Source organism: Cyprinodon tularosa, unplaced genomic scaffold, assembly GCF_016077235.1.
Source record: "Cyprinodon tularosa strain WSP-4 unplaced genomic scaffold, ASM1607723v1 ctg505, whole genome shotgun sequence".
NCBI lineage: Eukaryota > Metazoa > Chordata > Actinopteri > Cyprinodontiformes > Cyprinodontidae > Cyprinodon > Cyprinodon tularosa.
Genome location: NW_024039236.1, coordinates 1,378,417 through 1,396,130, shown reverse-complemented (window position 1 = coordinate 1,396,130; position 17,714 = coordinate 1,378,417). Strand labels below are relative to the sequence as shown.

Here is a 17,714-nt window from a genome sequence, read left to right as displayed (position 1 = left end):
GGATGAAGAGGTTTGTTATCAACTTTAACTGAGCAAACAGCAGCATGAAGACCAATGAACACAGCAGACGGGTTACAGATAATGTTATGGATTCTAAAAAAAGGATTTTATTACAAGGAAACACACATTTTGCTGGGTTTTTTTTGTTTCTTAGAAGATGTTTCTAAACCTGGCCAGGAGTCTTTGTCAAATCTTCTTGATCGTAGCTTCTTCCCAACTAGCACTATTTGTATAACATTTATTATGTCGACTGCAGACGCACCTCCACTGTGGTTTAAAGCTGGACATACACTGTGCGATTTTTTTAATGGTTGCACGTAGCTAGAGCTCACACTGTATGACTAAACCGGAGGGTTTCATCATAGTGTGAGTTCACAGCTCACGATGTTTGTTTTCACACTGTGCGACACGACGCTTTGATGCATTGTACCTGCTCATACTGTATGTCTAAAAACCAGGTGGGACTCAGCTCTGCAGTGAGATGGCGCTACTCGGACTCGTCTATCCAGAAGCCAAACGAGTAGAAGAGGAATCTGAAGCTCACTAGAGTGAAACACACTGCTTTGGCAATTTGTGCAATTGTGTGCTGAAACCCTAAAAAGAAAAGGCGACGACATATTTGTATAAAGACATGGCTGAGCAAACGTGGCTACTACGGTCTGTCTATTTTACAGAAAGAACTCCATTTCACTCGCAACCCCGCCATGCTTCTGTGTTTTCATCTTAGAGGAAGGCGAAGAATCCTTGTTTGCGCACTGAGCGATTTGTCCACAGCCACCTTACGACTGCCGACTCAATTTCAGACATGTTTGATTTTCTCCCGCCTCTCGATTCTTGACGGGAGGTGGTCGTTAGAGGTTGATCGCCCCTCGGTACCCCCTGTACAATACACGATGCAACATCAGGCTGAAAGTCGGCCCAAACGCAAAATTCTTGCACAACTGGAAAGTTGGCCCGAAAAGGGCAAAAAACCTTACATTGTATGTCCTGCTTTAGGGTCCTTAACAATTTGAGGTATTCTGAAACGGGCTCTAGACCTTTACTTACACTTACAAGCCAGTGATGAACAACATACAATCTCTTGTTTTGCACTCCAAAGACCTTGGATTTAAAGGAGAAGTTCGGTTTTTTACACTTTAAGCCCATTTTCTGTAGTGTCCAGGATGAAATCGAATGATCGACACCAAAAGTTTGACAATTGGTCCTGTCTCTGCTTTTTGGCTCATTTAGAATCCCGCCCTGGCTGCTTTAGAATGGCTTCCATTGTGCATGTCCGATAATGTCCTTTTTTTAAAATATGCTACTCACCGGGTCGTCAGCGCTGTTCAATGACGTTCCAAAAAAAGTTTCGTGAAGAAAAAACGTTCCTGTAGTGTTTTATTTAGCATTTTGTAAATCCCATTGAGTTCTGTTGGAATAGTCAATATCCCTCCGCCACCGGAAACGGAAATGGGGCCTGTTTACACTTAGTTGTAGTCTTTTCGCTTCACTCTGTGTACTCCGACGTCGAGGTGCTAACGTCTCTGTTAAACACTTTAAAAAACTCTGAAAATGGAATACGAAAGGTGGATTCTTGATTCTCGACGTCGGAGTACACAGAGTGAAGCGAAAAGACTACAACTGTGTAAACAGGCCCCATTTCCGTTTCCGGTGGCAGCGGAATATTGACTATTCCAACAGAACTCAATGGGATTTACAAAATGCTAAATAAAACACTACAGGAACGTTTTTTCTTCACAAAACTTTTTTTGGAACGTCATTGAACAGCGCTGACGACCCGGTGAGTAGCATATTTTAAAAAAGAACGTTTAAGGTTGTTTTAAGGACATTATCTGACATGCACTATGGAAGCCATTCTGAAGCAGCCAGGGGGGGATTCTAAATGAGCCAAAAAGCAGAGACAGGAGCAATTGTCAAACTTTTGGTGTCGATCATTCGATTTCATCCTGGACACTACAGAAAATGGGCTTAAAGTGTAAAAAACCAAACTTCTCCTTTAATGAAGATGGTTAGGGAAAAATTCTATAATTTTTGCCTCAGGTTATGCAGTATACTTGTTAATTGAGACCAAAAGCTAACTAGAAAAGCTCTCGAAGAGCGCAGATGTCCACCAAGATGCTAATATGTGCCACAAATTGTGACTTACCCCTATAGCTAAAACTGGTACATGATCTGGATCATTACTAAATTTAAATGTTTTTGGCATGAGGCATACCTCTGGTTAAAATTTCTATGAAATCCATTCATACAGTTTCAATAGATCCTGCAAAAAAAAACATGTTCTATTTCTTATGTTGTTGTCTTCAGTAAAATACCTTTTTGAGTCTGATGCTGAAGCTGTCAATAGTGACTGCTGCCTCCCTCCCCTCTGGTTTAGTGTGGAACTGCTTGTTTTGCCAAATATCTAAATCAGTCGGTCGGTTGGTCGATTGATGGCCTGGCCAACAATTCCCTTAAACGACCCCCCTTTCAGACACTTAGATGGGTATGAGGCAATGCAGTCTAACAAAAAAGCAAAATGTCCCCCATTCCAAAGGGGTGGACCCCTTCTTCTGTTCTAATTTGCATGTTTTCAAAACAAAATACAAGGCTTGGTTGGGCTACTGTATAAAGCCTGGAACTCAACGCTATTCCTGACATTTTGAATTGAAAAAGCTTCCTGGATGGGAAGAGAAACGTCTTCAAACTTGGAAACAAAGTCGACAGGATTATTTTTAATTTTCTTTTTTTGGAATATCTATATGTCTTAATAACATGTAAAATAAACTGTAAAATTTATGATTAAGCCTTTTTTAAAAATATATATATACTTTTTGTTGTGTAATGTTTCCAACACATTTTTCAGTATTCCAACACCAGCTTATTATATAAAACATACTTATAAATATTTATCGATGTACCCTGTATATGATATGAAATTTTTGCTCTCAGCTCCCAGATTTGCTGTATCTCCCCCGGCTGTGATATTAGTGAGTGCTGTTAATCCATCTCAAATCATTTTCAGATCTAGATGAGTCATAAACTGAAGTGCTCTGCCTCTACACTGAATTTAAATTTAGTCATATTGATGCATCAGTTTATCTCAAGGTAACAGATACTGCGAAACAAACCTTGAGACGTCTGCTTGAAAAAAAAAAATCTATTACAAAGCCAGTAGCTGATTGGGATGAACAATAAATATCTTGTCAGGGGTCTTAAATGTCACAGCGCACAAACAAATGGTTTTACGGAGACTAACTCAGCCTGACTGCTGCCATATTCTGTCCACTAAATCTTTATCCTGATACTGGGTGGAATATTGTATGCAGAAATAGTAAACACATTCCAGTTTAAATCTTCAGACAACCATACAGGCTGTCTGAAGTTCATTCTGATATCAGTTTGCAATCAGCAGTATAATGTGCTGCTTTGAATATGGAGTCCTAATCTTTTAACAGGAATAGCTTTTTATGTGACAGGAACCTCTTAAGAGGCTGAACAGCCCTTTGATAAGAGATGCTCAGGGCCATGCTTAAACCTCTGTGTTGAAGTGTTTTTTTTTTTTTTCTGTTTCAGGGTGTCTCATTGAAAGGTTTTTTTCTTTAAAAACCATTTATCCCTGTACTTGGAAAGGTCCTCACAAACCAGAGCATCAACTGCTGAAGAAAAAGCATGTTGATATTGCGAGTCCCATGTTGTTGGTGTCTGTGTGTGTTTCTTTAACAGAGTCACAAACTTTTTTCGTATATTGCACGAGGGGGTAAAGCTATATAACAGGATCAAATTTAAGGATTTTAAAAGATATTTAAAGATTTTCTTTCCATATCTTTCAGGCCCATTAACACTAGTTTGAACCTGATTATGCATCTATAGGAGTGGTAGCCTAGAGGGTAGAAAGCAGGGGGTTTGTATTCTTTGCTCCCTCTAATCTCTGCAGAGATTACTGGATTAAAAACTCAGGGTTACTAAGCAAGGCATTTTTAATGGACTCAGGATTTGTGCTAATAAGTGTTTTGCATTAACACATTCGATGAATGGCGTCCACTAAATACATTATTATTTCTATTGAATGGTGAACAGTTTTGAAGCAATGAACGTGAAAAAGAGCAACATTCATCCTGAGAAGAATGAGGGACACACAGAGCTCAGGTTCAATTGATAACCACACTTTTCATAACTTCAGGTTTTACGGAGATTATTACAGCAAACAGTATGTCAGACCAGCACCTCTACTGCTAGTACTAGTCTGCATTATTCAGACTCATCTACTGGTATTTCTGTTGCCAATTTCACAGAGCGCTTGGCAGAGGTTTGTGAACTAACAAAGGAAGATTCATATAGGAAAAAAAACTCATGTTTTTGAGCAAACTGTTCCCATCGGGACTTAGGAAACAAGTCAGTAGTCAGCCATCTCCACTCCAAATTTAAAACGACACATCCAAGGATGTTGGGAAATATCTACAACTGAATAAGGAACATAAGAAATCACTTTTGATACATATCTTTTCAGCAGCACTATAATGTTCCTGTATGTTTCTGAAGTTCTATGTATGGCTAAATAAAGACTTCACCCTGAGGGGGTGAGGGATTGCCTTCAAGTCAATGAGTGGATGCAATCAACAGGTTTTTTTTTAGATATAAAACTTTGAATCAATCTGACTGGATGATCTGGTGAACTGTAAAGTGCCTTGAGATGACATGTGTTATGAATTGGCGCTATAGAAATAAACTGAATTAAAACTGAACTGAACTGCACATACAGTATACCTTGACTGCATTGAGTACTTTACATTTCTTTCTATATACAGTACTTAAAAAAATGAAAGGAACACTTTGTAATGAGGGTATAGCACCAAGTTAATTAAACTTCTGGAATATTGATTTGGTCAGGTAAGTAGCGGAGGGGGTTGTTAATCAGTTTCAGCTGCTTTGGTGTTATTGAAATTAACAACAGGTGCACTAGAGGGGCAACAACGAGACGACCATCAAAACAAGAATGATTTTACAATGGAGGCCACTGACTTTTTTTCCCCTCTTCATCTTTTCTGACTCTTTTTCACCAGTTTTTCATTTGGCTAGGGTCACTGTAATTACTGTTAGCATGAGGCACCGTGCAGCTCGATTGGCATTTGCCGCAGAACACCTCAATTGGGAATTTCGCCACTTGTGAACTTAGTTTGTTATTTTGAAAAAAAATTAACTTCGTACATGAGCTAGTTTATTTTCATCTGTGTGAACTGAACTTTGAGTGTGTTCTTTTTAATTTTGAACTGGGGCAACATTTGTCATACAAAGACTCTTTATTTGAGAAATATTTATTTTCCTTATAAAAACAGTACAGTAAAAATATAGTTAGCTGTTTAAATTACAGAGATTTTAATTAAGTATTTTCACACGGATGTCGTCATGTTGTTTACGCTGCAATGCATTCTGGCTAAAAGACATATGCTAGGTCCTATAGCACTAGCGTTGTCCAGGCAAAACAATAATGAATAATGTTAGGTTTATTAAATGATGATTATAAAATTAATGTGTGTGCATATGAAACATTGAAGAAATAAGATGCTACATTCTGTCCTGTGATTCAATCAGGAGGGTCATTCTAGACTTGCCTTCAGCCAGAAGGCATTTACAGGGTCATAAACTTTTATGACCTGCCTCTCAGCCAGTTGGTCATTCTAGGGTCATAGGACCCACCCCATTGTGTCATATTCTGTTAATAAAAGACTCTGCTGTTCTAGTGGGGGGAAGAAAGGTGCTGAAATGTGAGCAGGCAGCCTTTCTCCTCCTGCAGGAAGCTGTGTTTGAAAATCCCTTTGTGTGTCAGATTCATTTTTGTCCTATATGAACTCACAATTTTTAAATCTAACAAATAATGTTTAACCTTTTCCCTTTTAACTAGAGAATGTTGAAAATTAGTGAGAATGTGAAAAGCCACATGATAATATTAGGCTTCCTGTGTTTACTCTGGGGGTTCCAATCAAGGAGGAACCATGTCATCAACCCACCATGCATATCTCAGGTGAAAGAAATGGTGACCGCCGTGGGTGAAAAAAACCAAAGGGCGTTCAATTTTTGAAGTTGTCATGAGTTTATTTTTGTATAACAAATTTCAGTTAATAGGAAAATGAGAACGTATTTAGGCCAACCCCTTTGTTATCTACAGCAGTTGCAGTCACCACTGCCATAAATAGTTGACTCTTGTGCAATTTCCCCATTTCTCTTTGACTACAGTCTGAAAATGGAAAGATGGATGTATAAATCTTCTATTCTGACTCTTGAAGGAGGTGGTTGCATTTTCCTCCTGCTCTGCAACTCCCTGATCTGTCCTTACTTTGCTGTGTCTTGTCTTTTCTGAGCTCTCTCTTCATATCACCCAAATTCAAACAATTGATCTGGTCAGCTGGTCTCTCAATGCAACTGATCAAATTTCTCAATTGGAAGACAGGGGAAAGGGAACACGTCCTGTCCTAACGGGACATACTTTATGGTTTACACCATGGACTCCTGGAAGGCTTGGAGGATGGTGTCTTTAACAATGTTGTCCCTGGAGGATATCTAAGATGTATGGATTTTGATAGGCCGAGTATCATGGATTTATGATACTCAGATTTTTCCTGTTTGGATTTGGAGGATACCTGATACCTCACAAAGGCTGTGAATGAGCAGGATCGAGAGCTGAGCCGTATGCTGGGTGCGATTGAACTCAGTATGGTTGCGGTGGTTGAACTCAAAGGTGAGATGGGATAATATCTTGGATGAGCACGGTTGCTTCAAGGCCGAAAAGCCCAACACATTTGGAATATTGGATTCGCCACGTAGAGCCAGCAAGAAAAGACTGAAGGCTGATGGAAAATTTCTGTGCAGCCTGCTCTCAAAATAATAAGTTTCCTTTTTGGATTCGGCCTCCCCCTTATCAAAATCTCCCCTGGATGTTATGGCAAAAGGCCACTGAACAACTGCTCCACCCTCCCCTAGCAGTGAACAACTGATGACGTGCCCAGAACTGAAGTGCTGGTTGAAAACCTTCCATCTCATCAAGGACAATGGCCTGTGGACAGCGTTCATGGACAACTTGAACACACTCATCAAACACACACAACTAATGTCTCAAATGTGAAAATGACTTTCATGTGGCTCCAGCCTCCGATGTTTTCCTTCTGCTGAAATGTTTGCTGATGTTACATTAGCTTTTCTTGTGCTGATCTGCTTTTAGTATCTCAAACTATCCTATCAAGAATAGAGTGTGAAATATGTTATTATTTTCCCCTCTCCTTCCACAATGTGGCTCCTATCTTTCCACAGAGATTAAGGCAGCGCTATAGGGAACCGCCTCCAGGTTGGGGCTCTTGGCAGCCGTAAGAACGTGATAAAGGTAGTGTTCTGCGGCAAGAATGGACTGAGTAAATCATTCCCCCTGCAGTTTTTTTAATCACTACTGGTACTCTAACCCTCCCTTTGAGCTAAAGGTTTCCAGAGATTCTTTAAACCTGAACCTGTCCTCTATGTGTTTTTTCCAGGTTACTTCTTGTGCTTTTGAGAAAAGCTTCCTCCGAGGAACTCACTTCCTGAACCAAACCCTAACAAAACCTTCACTGAAGAAACTCCAGGAAAAACCTCCCTATCCGGCAAGGTACCACTTCCCTCTCTCTACCAACAACCTGGAAAGACCTGCCTGCCCTCCAACGACTCTCCCACCGGCGATCACTGAGAAAACCTCCAGATCCCATCTCCAGTCCTCCCTGGCGGTAACACCCTGCCTATCCAGTAAGCCCCTGTCTGAATTAGGTTCTTAGCTTTAGTCTAAACCAGGGGTGTTCAAGTCCAGTCCTCAAGATAGTATCCTGCAACTTTTTGATGCAACCATTTTTAACACACCAGAATCAAATGAGTGGCTCGTTTCCATGCCTCTGCTTGGCTGAACCTGTTGATTCAGGTGTGTTAGAGAAGAGATGCATCTAAAAGTTACAGGATGGAAGCTCTTGAGGACTGGACTTGAGCAACCCTGGTCTAAACCCTCAGCTAACCTCCACCCTTCTCTGCCTTCAGTGCTAGGAAGACCCAACTCCAGTGGCTCCTCAATAGCAACATTCATTACTTCTCAGGTTTTTGCTATCAGTTTCAAAGTGAAAATAAAACCTTTTGATTATCCTTGTGTGTTCTCTCCGTGTGGGTCAAACGCCTTGCTTTAAACATGACATTTCTAAAAAATAAAGTATGAAAAAACATAATAAAAATAGGGTATGAACAAATGTAAAAAGCAAAGTCATTCTCAAAATAATTTTCCATGAAGTTTTTTCAAAAGTATTGCATTGCATTTTCACATGTTAATCTACAAAGCGTGTACTTTGCTTTTAATAATAATGGAATTAAATTCACGCCATTAACAGTGGGGTAAGTTTTTGTATTTACATTTAGATGGAGAAGCTTTAATCTACCATGTGTCCCTTAGTTTCTTGAAAACTCTAAAGGTCTTGAAGTGAGTGATAGCAGACTGAATGATGGTGGAGACTGCCTTTGTCCTTGGCAGAAAAAGTAGAATACCTAATGGACCCGGTAATGGCATTGTAGAAGTGCAGAAACATTGTTCATGGCATGCATTACCTACGCTGTCATCTATCTATTCCGTGCCCATGATGGTCTCCGGGGATCTATTTCTAAATGGGCTCCATGCTGCCGGTAAAGTTGGTGTAGGGATTTTCTAGCTGCACTTGGTCACCAGATGGCCAGTCTGAAACCTGCAGTCTCACCCCTACTCAATCAAAGATGAGAGTTGAGTGCAATCTTCTGCAAATTTCATGAGCTTCACAAACTGTTGTCTGTAGGCACAGCTGTGTGAAAGGACACCAATGTGATAATACTAAACACTATGCATCTAAACAAACGTTAGGTCAGATTTCTTAGCTTAAGCGGGACAAGTGACGCTCATATTTGTTCTATTTTAAAATGATCTATAATGATGAAGTCACAATTTTTCAGAGGGATAAAAAACATAATTTAAACTCAGTGCTTTATGTTTTGAATTACAGGTAGGATTTTTTGTTTAGACCTTGGAGTAAAAGTAGGCAAATAGGCAGAGTTTCAATAAGCCATAGAGGGGAATTAAGCATTTTATACAAATAGGACAGAACATCTAAGTAATACTACAATACTAAAATAAGATAAAAAATCAAAGTAATGCTAATTTTTTTTTTTTATTGAAACCTTTTTCAAAATTTTATTTCTGGATATTTTGCTCCTTTAATCCTCCAGTTGACATAATTCCCTCTCTCCCCCTCTCTTCCACAGATAAATACATACCCACTTCTAAATTCCTCCTCTCTTCTGCGGCTGTAGATAAGACAGTAAGGTTGGATCTGTTGTTGGACACCACAGAGCTAAAGTCTTATCCCACATCCAAATCCTTGTGGGTCACATCATTTGGCTTACCCCCTCTCCCTCTGACTCTTCGCTCTCTGTCATCTTAGTAGTCCTATCTCTTGTTCTCATCTGCTTTGTAGTTTGATGTTTTTAGCCTGTTTCTGAACATCGATAGCCTGCAGTGTCATTGATATGTCTTTCGCAAAGCAGAACAAATCAGGCCTTCTGTTGGTTATGACTTTATCTACAGTGACATGCACAATATTTTAATGTAAAGTGCTCTTCCCTCTTGAATAATATGTAGATATTTGTGGGAACAGAAATCCCGACTAATTACAATGCCTGAGTGCAGGAAAGTGGAGCTTCTCTTTTAATTTGATATGATAACATATAGTCACGCCTCAGAAATTGCTCAATCTCTTTAATCAAGAAAACCAATCAGATCTTTACCTCTTATAACAACACTAAAACCAAATAAACCCTGATAAATCTAACAAAAAAACTAAACGTCTGGCTTTCATTGTTTCAAAAATATCTTCACTTTATGAGAAGAATGTAAAATGCTAATGTGTTTATATGAACTGTTTGTTTTAAAAGTTCTATTTTCTGTTGCTGTTGTTCAATAAAAGTGTCATGATTTTATCAAGAGCCCAGACCCACATGCTGAGAGACCAATTCAGAGAGACCAGCGGAAAGGTTTAACAGGTTTACTTAGAAGTTTGTGAATAATCCAGTGTTGCTCTGAACACTGCTCAACCGGAACTGAAAGGTGAGGTGAAGACACTGCGGTTAGTTCAGGCTCAGTAGAAATTTTTATTTTCGAACTTGAAGAGAAGAATTTGGTAGATAACTCACGTTTCCAGAGAAGTTGCTGACTCTTAGACTCCAGTCTGTATAAGGAAGTTTCAGTGTTTGTCTGATTCGGTGAAGGGCGGACAGGGTTTACCCAGAATGTGGTTGTTAGTAGGCGAACGGAGAAGCTGACTGCCACTCAGATTTCCTGCGGTACTTGAACGGGTTGTGGTGGAGACGAATCCCTTACTCAGTGTAAAGCTCAAATGATCTCTTGAGGGAAAGTGGATTCAAATCTCCAGTTTGAATCATCAACTCAGTTTGAAGCAGTCAGGAGCTTAAGAGCGCTCCGTTAATGAGGTAACTCACAGCAGGTGTGTAGGGACGCGGACCAGAACCAGGCGCCTCCTGGAAAAAACACATACACAGACAGGAATCCTGACAAAAAGTACATTTGAGATCATTTGAGGTGAGAACATTATACTTTTAAGCGTCACTATATGGCCCATTTACCCATTTTATGCGTAATTTTAAAAAAAAGTTCAGAAGTTGAGAGGACCGCAGCAACCAGCGGAGCTCCGAGTGTAACGGCAGTCGGGTCTAATCCTAACCCCTGCAGCCCTCTCTCGGCATAGTGAAGGACCACTGCCTATGATGGAGATTTTTTTGTTTCATTTGGCAAAAATTTTCATTTGATTTGTGTTTATCTGACTGTGTTTATTATTCCCCCACCAAATGAAAAAAGTCAGAATTTATTATTATCTAGAGATTATTAATAACAGGAGGTGAAATGCAGCTTCAGACGAGCCAAGCATGTAGTGACATCACGAGTACTCTTCTGTTCCCGTTCTCCCAGAGTCCAGACTTTCCTGGGTTCTTCTCAAGAACATACTTGGCGAGAACACGAGTCCGTACTGGCGTTCTTGTGATTCGAGAAACGGCTGCTGACTTCAGACTCAACTTTAGACTCTGCTCTCCTCCTGTTGATTTGACATATGCAGTAAAATGCTAACCAACCAATGGGCAGAAGTTGACCCTTTAAGACACACACCTGCAATTTACATAATGAGGCAGAAATGCATTCAGAAATGTAAAAACACGCAGAAATAAATAGCATTGAAAAAATACTAAAGAGGGTAAAAAAATACCAAGACAGAATAAAAAAGACAAAAATATTACATCATGCACATAAATAAATACTTGAAAAAATAAGTAATAAATAAATAAAGTTGAAGATTATAATGGACAATAAATAAATAAGGTAATTATTTCAATGGCTAATAAACAAAGACACTAATTAAAAGAGATTCATACATTTATGTCTCATGTTATGAATTAATTTCTACCTACATTTATTTGTTTATTGTATTTTTGGGGGGCAATTAATTGAATGCTTATTTCTTTATTGAGCATTTAATTATTTCTGTATTTATTTTTACATATGTCAGAGTTGGTCCTACCTAGTTTTATTCTTTCCCTTTTCTCACTTTCTAAGTTGTCCATCTGTTTTAGACGCATTTAGCTTCTTTATGACTAACAAATAATTCAAAGTAGATTCATAGTCTTATATTTACTACACATTTAATTTGAAGGCACTTTACCGAGACAATTTAATCAGATCGCACAGTCAGATCCAGGAGGATACGGATTAAGTTATGGTGACAAGGTGGCTCGGGCATCTGTTCCGGATGCCAGGGGCGGATCTAGAAAAATATTTATGGGGTGGCAAGAGGGGGGCAGGAATTTTTTAGGGGTGGCAACATATGGCATTTGTTTACACTGAATTTAATCACAGTTATCACAGTTTGGTGAGAATAGTATGTAGAGTAAGTGTTTCATGTGAAACAGTTCATATTAGAAATGCATCGTACATTGTGATCTCACTTAATAGGAGATAGAAGAATGATTACACTACTTCTAGAGGGGCCTTATGACAGGAAAGGTATTAAGGTAAGACACAGGTGCTGAGTAGTAGATGTGTGAGATTGACTGTCAGAGAGGCAGCTTTGCAGCATTTGCACAAGAAGAAACTATAGAAAGAAAAAGTTACCCATCAGAGATCTATGGACTGAGCTGGACTAAAGTCAGCAGAACTACACAGTAGAAATAAATGGGTCAAGGCACCAAACAAGGTACCAGACATCTATGTAATGTTTACTCTGAATCAGTAACTTGACATACAGCAGTTACGGCAACATTAAAGGGACATTTCATGCATGTAAATATGCTGTAGATAGAGCTGCATATGGAGGACCAACTCTGCCATATTTAAAAATAAATACAGAAATAAATAAACACTCAATAAATAAATAAGCATACAATTAATTGCCACCAAAAATATAATCAACAAATAAATGTAATTAGAAATTATATTATAATGGCGGGCAGAAATGTTAAAAGGGCAGGCAGAAAGAAATAGCAGCGAAGAAATAACTAGGGTAAAAAAATACAAAGGAAGAATAAAACAGACAAAAATATTATAACATGCACATAAATAAATACTTAAAAATATAAGTAATTAAAAAATGAAGTTGAAGATAATAAATGACAAAAAAATAAATAAGGTAAATATTAAAAAGGCAAAGAAATAAAGAAGCCAATTAAAAGAGTTATATACCTTTATGACTAGCTGTATAATTTAATTTCTACTTACATTTATTTGTTGTTTGTATTTTTGGTGGCAATTAATTGTATGCTTATTTATTTATTAAGCATTTATTTATTTCTGTATTTATTTTTAAATATGGCAGAGTTGGTCCTCCATACTGCTGTATCAACAAAAAGGCGGGTTCTGTATGTTACATCAAAATCTCCACAAATCTGAAAAGAAGCAACATAAAAATACATTTTGCTTGTGAGTAGGTTCATACGGGTCATTTCTGGATAGTTTGTTATTATATTTACAAAAAAAGAAACAACAACACTGCTTCATATTAAGCAGGATTTACACCAGTATCACATTTTTAACTTTTAACACTTTTGGTTTTATTAAAGGAAATATCAGATTTTCTCAGGTGCCAAAACAAAATGTAACATCTCTGTAAAGGCTCACCAGAGAGCAGAACATAAAGTTGACATGACTATAACAGCTGAATGCGGTGATTTCCATGTTGCTCAGCAAAACGCTTCACAAATTTATTTAGATCCAATGCCTTTGTGCGTTTTGATTTGAGTAAAACCAAACTAGATAGTCTCTTTTCTGTCATAGTTGACCGCAAATATGTCTTTCTGAGCCTGAAACGTCAGGCCTAACTAACATCATAGTTAGAGAAATAACGTTCTGCAACCTGATTTTTATCATCTCAAAATCAGCATTGCAGCTATGCTAGCAACATTGTGCTTTCATTATGATTTAATTTCTCTCTAGATAGTTAATCAGTTTTTCCCTGTTTCATCCCGTGTCTCCTCTCCCCATGACCCCTGGCTCCCTCACTTTGCCCTGCTCGGTTTTCAAAACAATCAGTCTCAGTCGCTCTCTGTAATCTCGTGCTGCATTCACTGCAGTCCGACATTGGAAATTAGCAGTCGTAATTCTCAAATGATCCATAATTTATAAGCCTCGCCACCCCTACCACCAACTGGGGTGGCAGCTGGGGTGGCAAGGCTGTCATTTAGGGTGGCATTTGCCACCCTATGCCACCCTAGTAGATCCGCCTATGCCGGATGCCTCCTGGTTGTCTCCCCTGGGAGGTGTTCATGGAACGTCCTATTGGGAGGAGGCCTTGTGGAAGGCCCAGGAGATGCTGGAAGGACTATGTCTCTGAGCTGGCCTGGTGTTGCCTCTGGGTCCCCCCAGAGCAGCTGGAGGAGGTGTGTGTGGATCGGGAAGTCTGGGCATCTCTGCTCTGCCTCTGCGCCCCGGCCCAGGATAAAGCAAAAGAAAACGGATGGACAGACGGATGGACATTATTTGCTTGCATTTTGTTGTTTACTCCTGAGCAATCCCTCACACTGAGTATGAATGTGTGGTAATGTGGCCTTTTTCTCAAGTTTATTGCATGCTATTTTCTAATTTTTGGATTTTCTTTATTTTTGAACTTATTTACTTGTTTTATTTTTGTGTGTTGCATGTGTTTTTTCTGATTTTGTTTGGAGGCCACATTACCACTCACACCTGAACACGCCCACAGCAGCGGCACAGGTGTTCCCTATCAGCCAAGCAGCGTGCAGACTGGGACACTGATAAAAAGGCAGCTGTTTGGTTGGAGGAGAGAAAAACTGGACATGGAAAGCCGAAACCTGACATGGAGAGAGCCAAACAGAGTGAGTGAGGGAGTAGCGGCAGGAGATCTTTAGAGACCGGTTGCCGCAGGCGCACCGGAGCGGGGCGCCCTGGAGCGAGGCGCACTGGAGCGGGGCGCACTGGAGCGGGGCGCACTGGAGCGGGGCGCACTGGAGCGAGACACGATGGAGAGCGGCGAATTGTAGAGCGGCGCAGAGGCACGCTGGCGAGAGGACCGCGTGTTGGAGGTGACCTCACTGGTGCCAGCTATGCTGGTGAGGCCCACACGCTGGGGAGGAGCGTGCGTTGGAGAGAGGACTGCGCCCTCCATCGTGCCAGCTAGAGCGCATCTTATGACAGACTATTCCATTGACTCTGCTGATCCTGATGCCCTGCTTTCTTTTTTTTAATCCCTTCCTTTTAACTTATTTTATTTAGCAAATCTTTTTAGCGAGCTCCTCTTTTAAATAAATGATTGAACTTTTAAATCTAATAGAATTGTTTAAAGCTCTGCTCACAGTCGCTGCAGTCTGTTTTGTTTTATGTTTTTTTTTTTAAATGATCGCACCTCTCAGGTGCCACAAATGAAGCAGAAGTGGAGAGGAAATACTCCCTTTTAACAGGAAGAAACCTCTAGCAGAACCAGGCTCAGTGTGACTGTATGATCTGGCTGAACTGTAAAATGCCTTGAGATGACTTGTGTTGTGAATTGGCGCTATATAAATAAAACTGAATTGAATTGAATTGTGAGCCACAATCTGCCGAGGCCGACTAGAGTTCAAGGAGACAGAAGGAGATATGCAAAAAGTAACAGTAAACTAGCTCCACTGGCTCTGTCTGGGAGAGAAACAGTCAGGCAAATTAGATTTTGAGCAAGTCTTCATGTCATACGATGAAACGAAGCACACACAGTTAGTCACAGTACAAGCTAAGCCCATTGCTTTGTCTAGGAGGAAAAACAGGACGGATGGATCTGAAGGACGATGGAGTGGAGCTTTGTGTTATGCTACGGTGCAACAGAAACAGAAAGAATCAACCACCCTGACTGACAAGTTTCTATTGTTTAATGAAATGAGGACTCACGGATGAAAGGGTCGATGTGAATGCAGGATTACACCTGCTGCATCTGCAATTCCTGGAATTTGCTGCAGTTGCGAACAGCACTTTGTATTTCTGGTTCACCTGCCTTGCCTCACAACCAAATAGATTATTTTCTCAATTGCTCTGCCGCCTACCTCTGTCCCTCTAGAACAGTGTTTTTCAACCTTGGTCCTCAAGGCACACTGCCCTGTGTGCTTTAGATGTCTCCCTGCTTCAAAACCTAGTTCACATGATTGCAGTAAAGCAAACATGTTAATCTGCTGCCATTTGATATCAAGTGTGTTAAAGCTAGGAAACATCCTAGACATCCAGGGCAGGGAGCCTTGAGGGTCAGGTTTGAAAAACACTGCTCTAGAAAACAATGTCTTGACAGCGAGTCCCCTGTTGCTAATTGTCCTAAAACCCTGATTCCCTTCTCATCTAACCCTTCTGAAAACCTCTGATCTGTGGACTGAGTAACTGTGCATGATCTCTGAAGTGACTACAACTCCTCAGCTAGAGCTTTTTCTGTCTAGAACAATCAGGATTTGTCAATCAGAGGTCAAAACCATCTAAATGGGATCAGTCTCCAGCGCAAATGTCCAGAATTTAAGGAGGTTTATTTAGTGCACCTTCAACACCACTAAGTTGTTCTCACATACAGTAGGCCACGGGTCTTCAATGTTTTCCAGGCCAAGGACCCAAAACTGATGCCAAGATGGAGCAGCGACCCCCTAATTATATATATTGTATGAAATTGTTTTATATCAAACTGTGACTCCTATAGTCGCTCTATTACAGATGGAGTAATGTAACTAAAGTAATACCTCCCTGGGATTATTAAAGTATTTCTTAATCCTAGTTGATGGGACAGGTGTGGTGAATGAAACGGTGCCCAGCTTAAAGAGCTCCTGTGTGTCGCTGAATGTGTGCATTGATGACTGAAAGACATCTTCTGCCTCCATTTATTTGTTTACTACAGTCTGTTGAATTCATACAAAAAGGTATTTTTTCATAAATATAAAAAATGGTATACATGCATGCTAAGTGTGAGGCATTTCTACAAAGCTAAGGCAAGTGATTCTTTTTTGTTGCTCCAGGCTCACCCAAGAAAATCTAATTCTGTAAAGTCAATGATTGGATGCTAACTTTATAGCAATCTTTTTTTTAAGAATAGTCTATATGATTGTATTTGTAAAAGGCATTAAGATGACATATTGTGAATTGGCTATTCAAACATAAACTGGGTAGAATTTTAAATAACAAAGCAGATTCATGCAGCTTTTTAAGTTTTGAATAATAATGCTGATAAAGTTGTTTTCAGACAACTCTATGCTGCTCTGCTTGTAGATTTGTGAAAAGCTTCTTACTGAGTGGGTCCCAATATTTTCTTAAAAAAATATATGTTAAAGCGAAATAAAGCTAGCTGGTTGTGCCGGGTCTTTTTTTAACTCAAGCTTCCAAAATAATTTCCCCAGAGCCCCCTTGAGAATCATTTCTCCTTATCCTCCATATCAAAATTGATAATGATGTTTTGCGAATTTCAAAATGACGCAGATGAAAAGCAGATAGCACCTTCCCAAAGATGACCAGCTGCTTTGACATCCAGCCAGGCTTCCATGCTTGCCACAATGCAGAGACACTCTTAACTCACAGTGCTGGTATTATAGGAAGTTAGTGTAGCAGTCAACACTTCTGTTCACTCCATTTTATGAGAGTGCTTTGCAAACTGGCTCAGCCTTTGTGATACAGCACTTAGCTGGTTTAAATCCTGGTTAAAGGACTTGAAGGTAACTTAACATCAGAGACTGCAAAAATCATGTGTGAAATATCCCAATGGCCAAAACTAGGGCCCCATTTACTAATATCTACTAGGGTGACCAAACGTCCCTATTTCCCGGGACATATCCGTATTTCACGTCTTGTCCCGGGCGTCCCGGTTTTTTTTAGAAAGTGAGGAAATGTCCTGATTTTTTAAATGACCTTAATTGGACCATTACATTTACAGGCACTAGGGCACTGCGCACAACGCTGCGTGTGACGTAATCCCTGAGCCGCGTCAGTGCGGGCAGCCCTGTTCTTAATCAGAATATAGATAGCGTGGCTGTCAGTACGCCAACAACATGCAACATGTTTACCGATGATTTACAAAAGAGTTTCCCCGCTTTCAGACCGGGTCGAGACAAATGGGAGGCCTTGTGCACAGTGTGCAAAGCAGGGACATATGTCTCGGTGTCCAATGGAGGTGCAAGGGATCTGAAAAGCCACCTGGACTCAGAAA

At 40.0% G+C, this 17,714-nt stretch overlaps 1 protein-coding gene across 1 annotated transcript in view; it reads left to right on the top strand.

The window, feature by feature from the left end:
* The window catches only part of LOC119795238, a 42,478-nt gene extending 34,703 nt beyond the window's left edge, over positions 1-7,775 (top strand). Inside the window, exon 4 of the mRNA XM_038303129.1 lies at positions 7,500-7,775. Coding sequence (XP_038159057.1) covers positions 7,500-7,775 — 276 coding nt within the window. The remainder of the gene's footprint in view (positions 1-7,499) is intronic.
* The last annotated feature ends 9,939 nt before the right edge of the window (positions 7,776-17,714 follow it).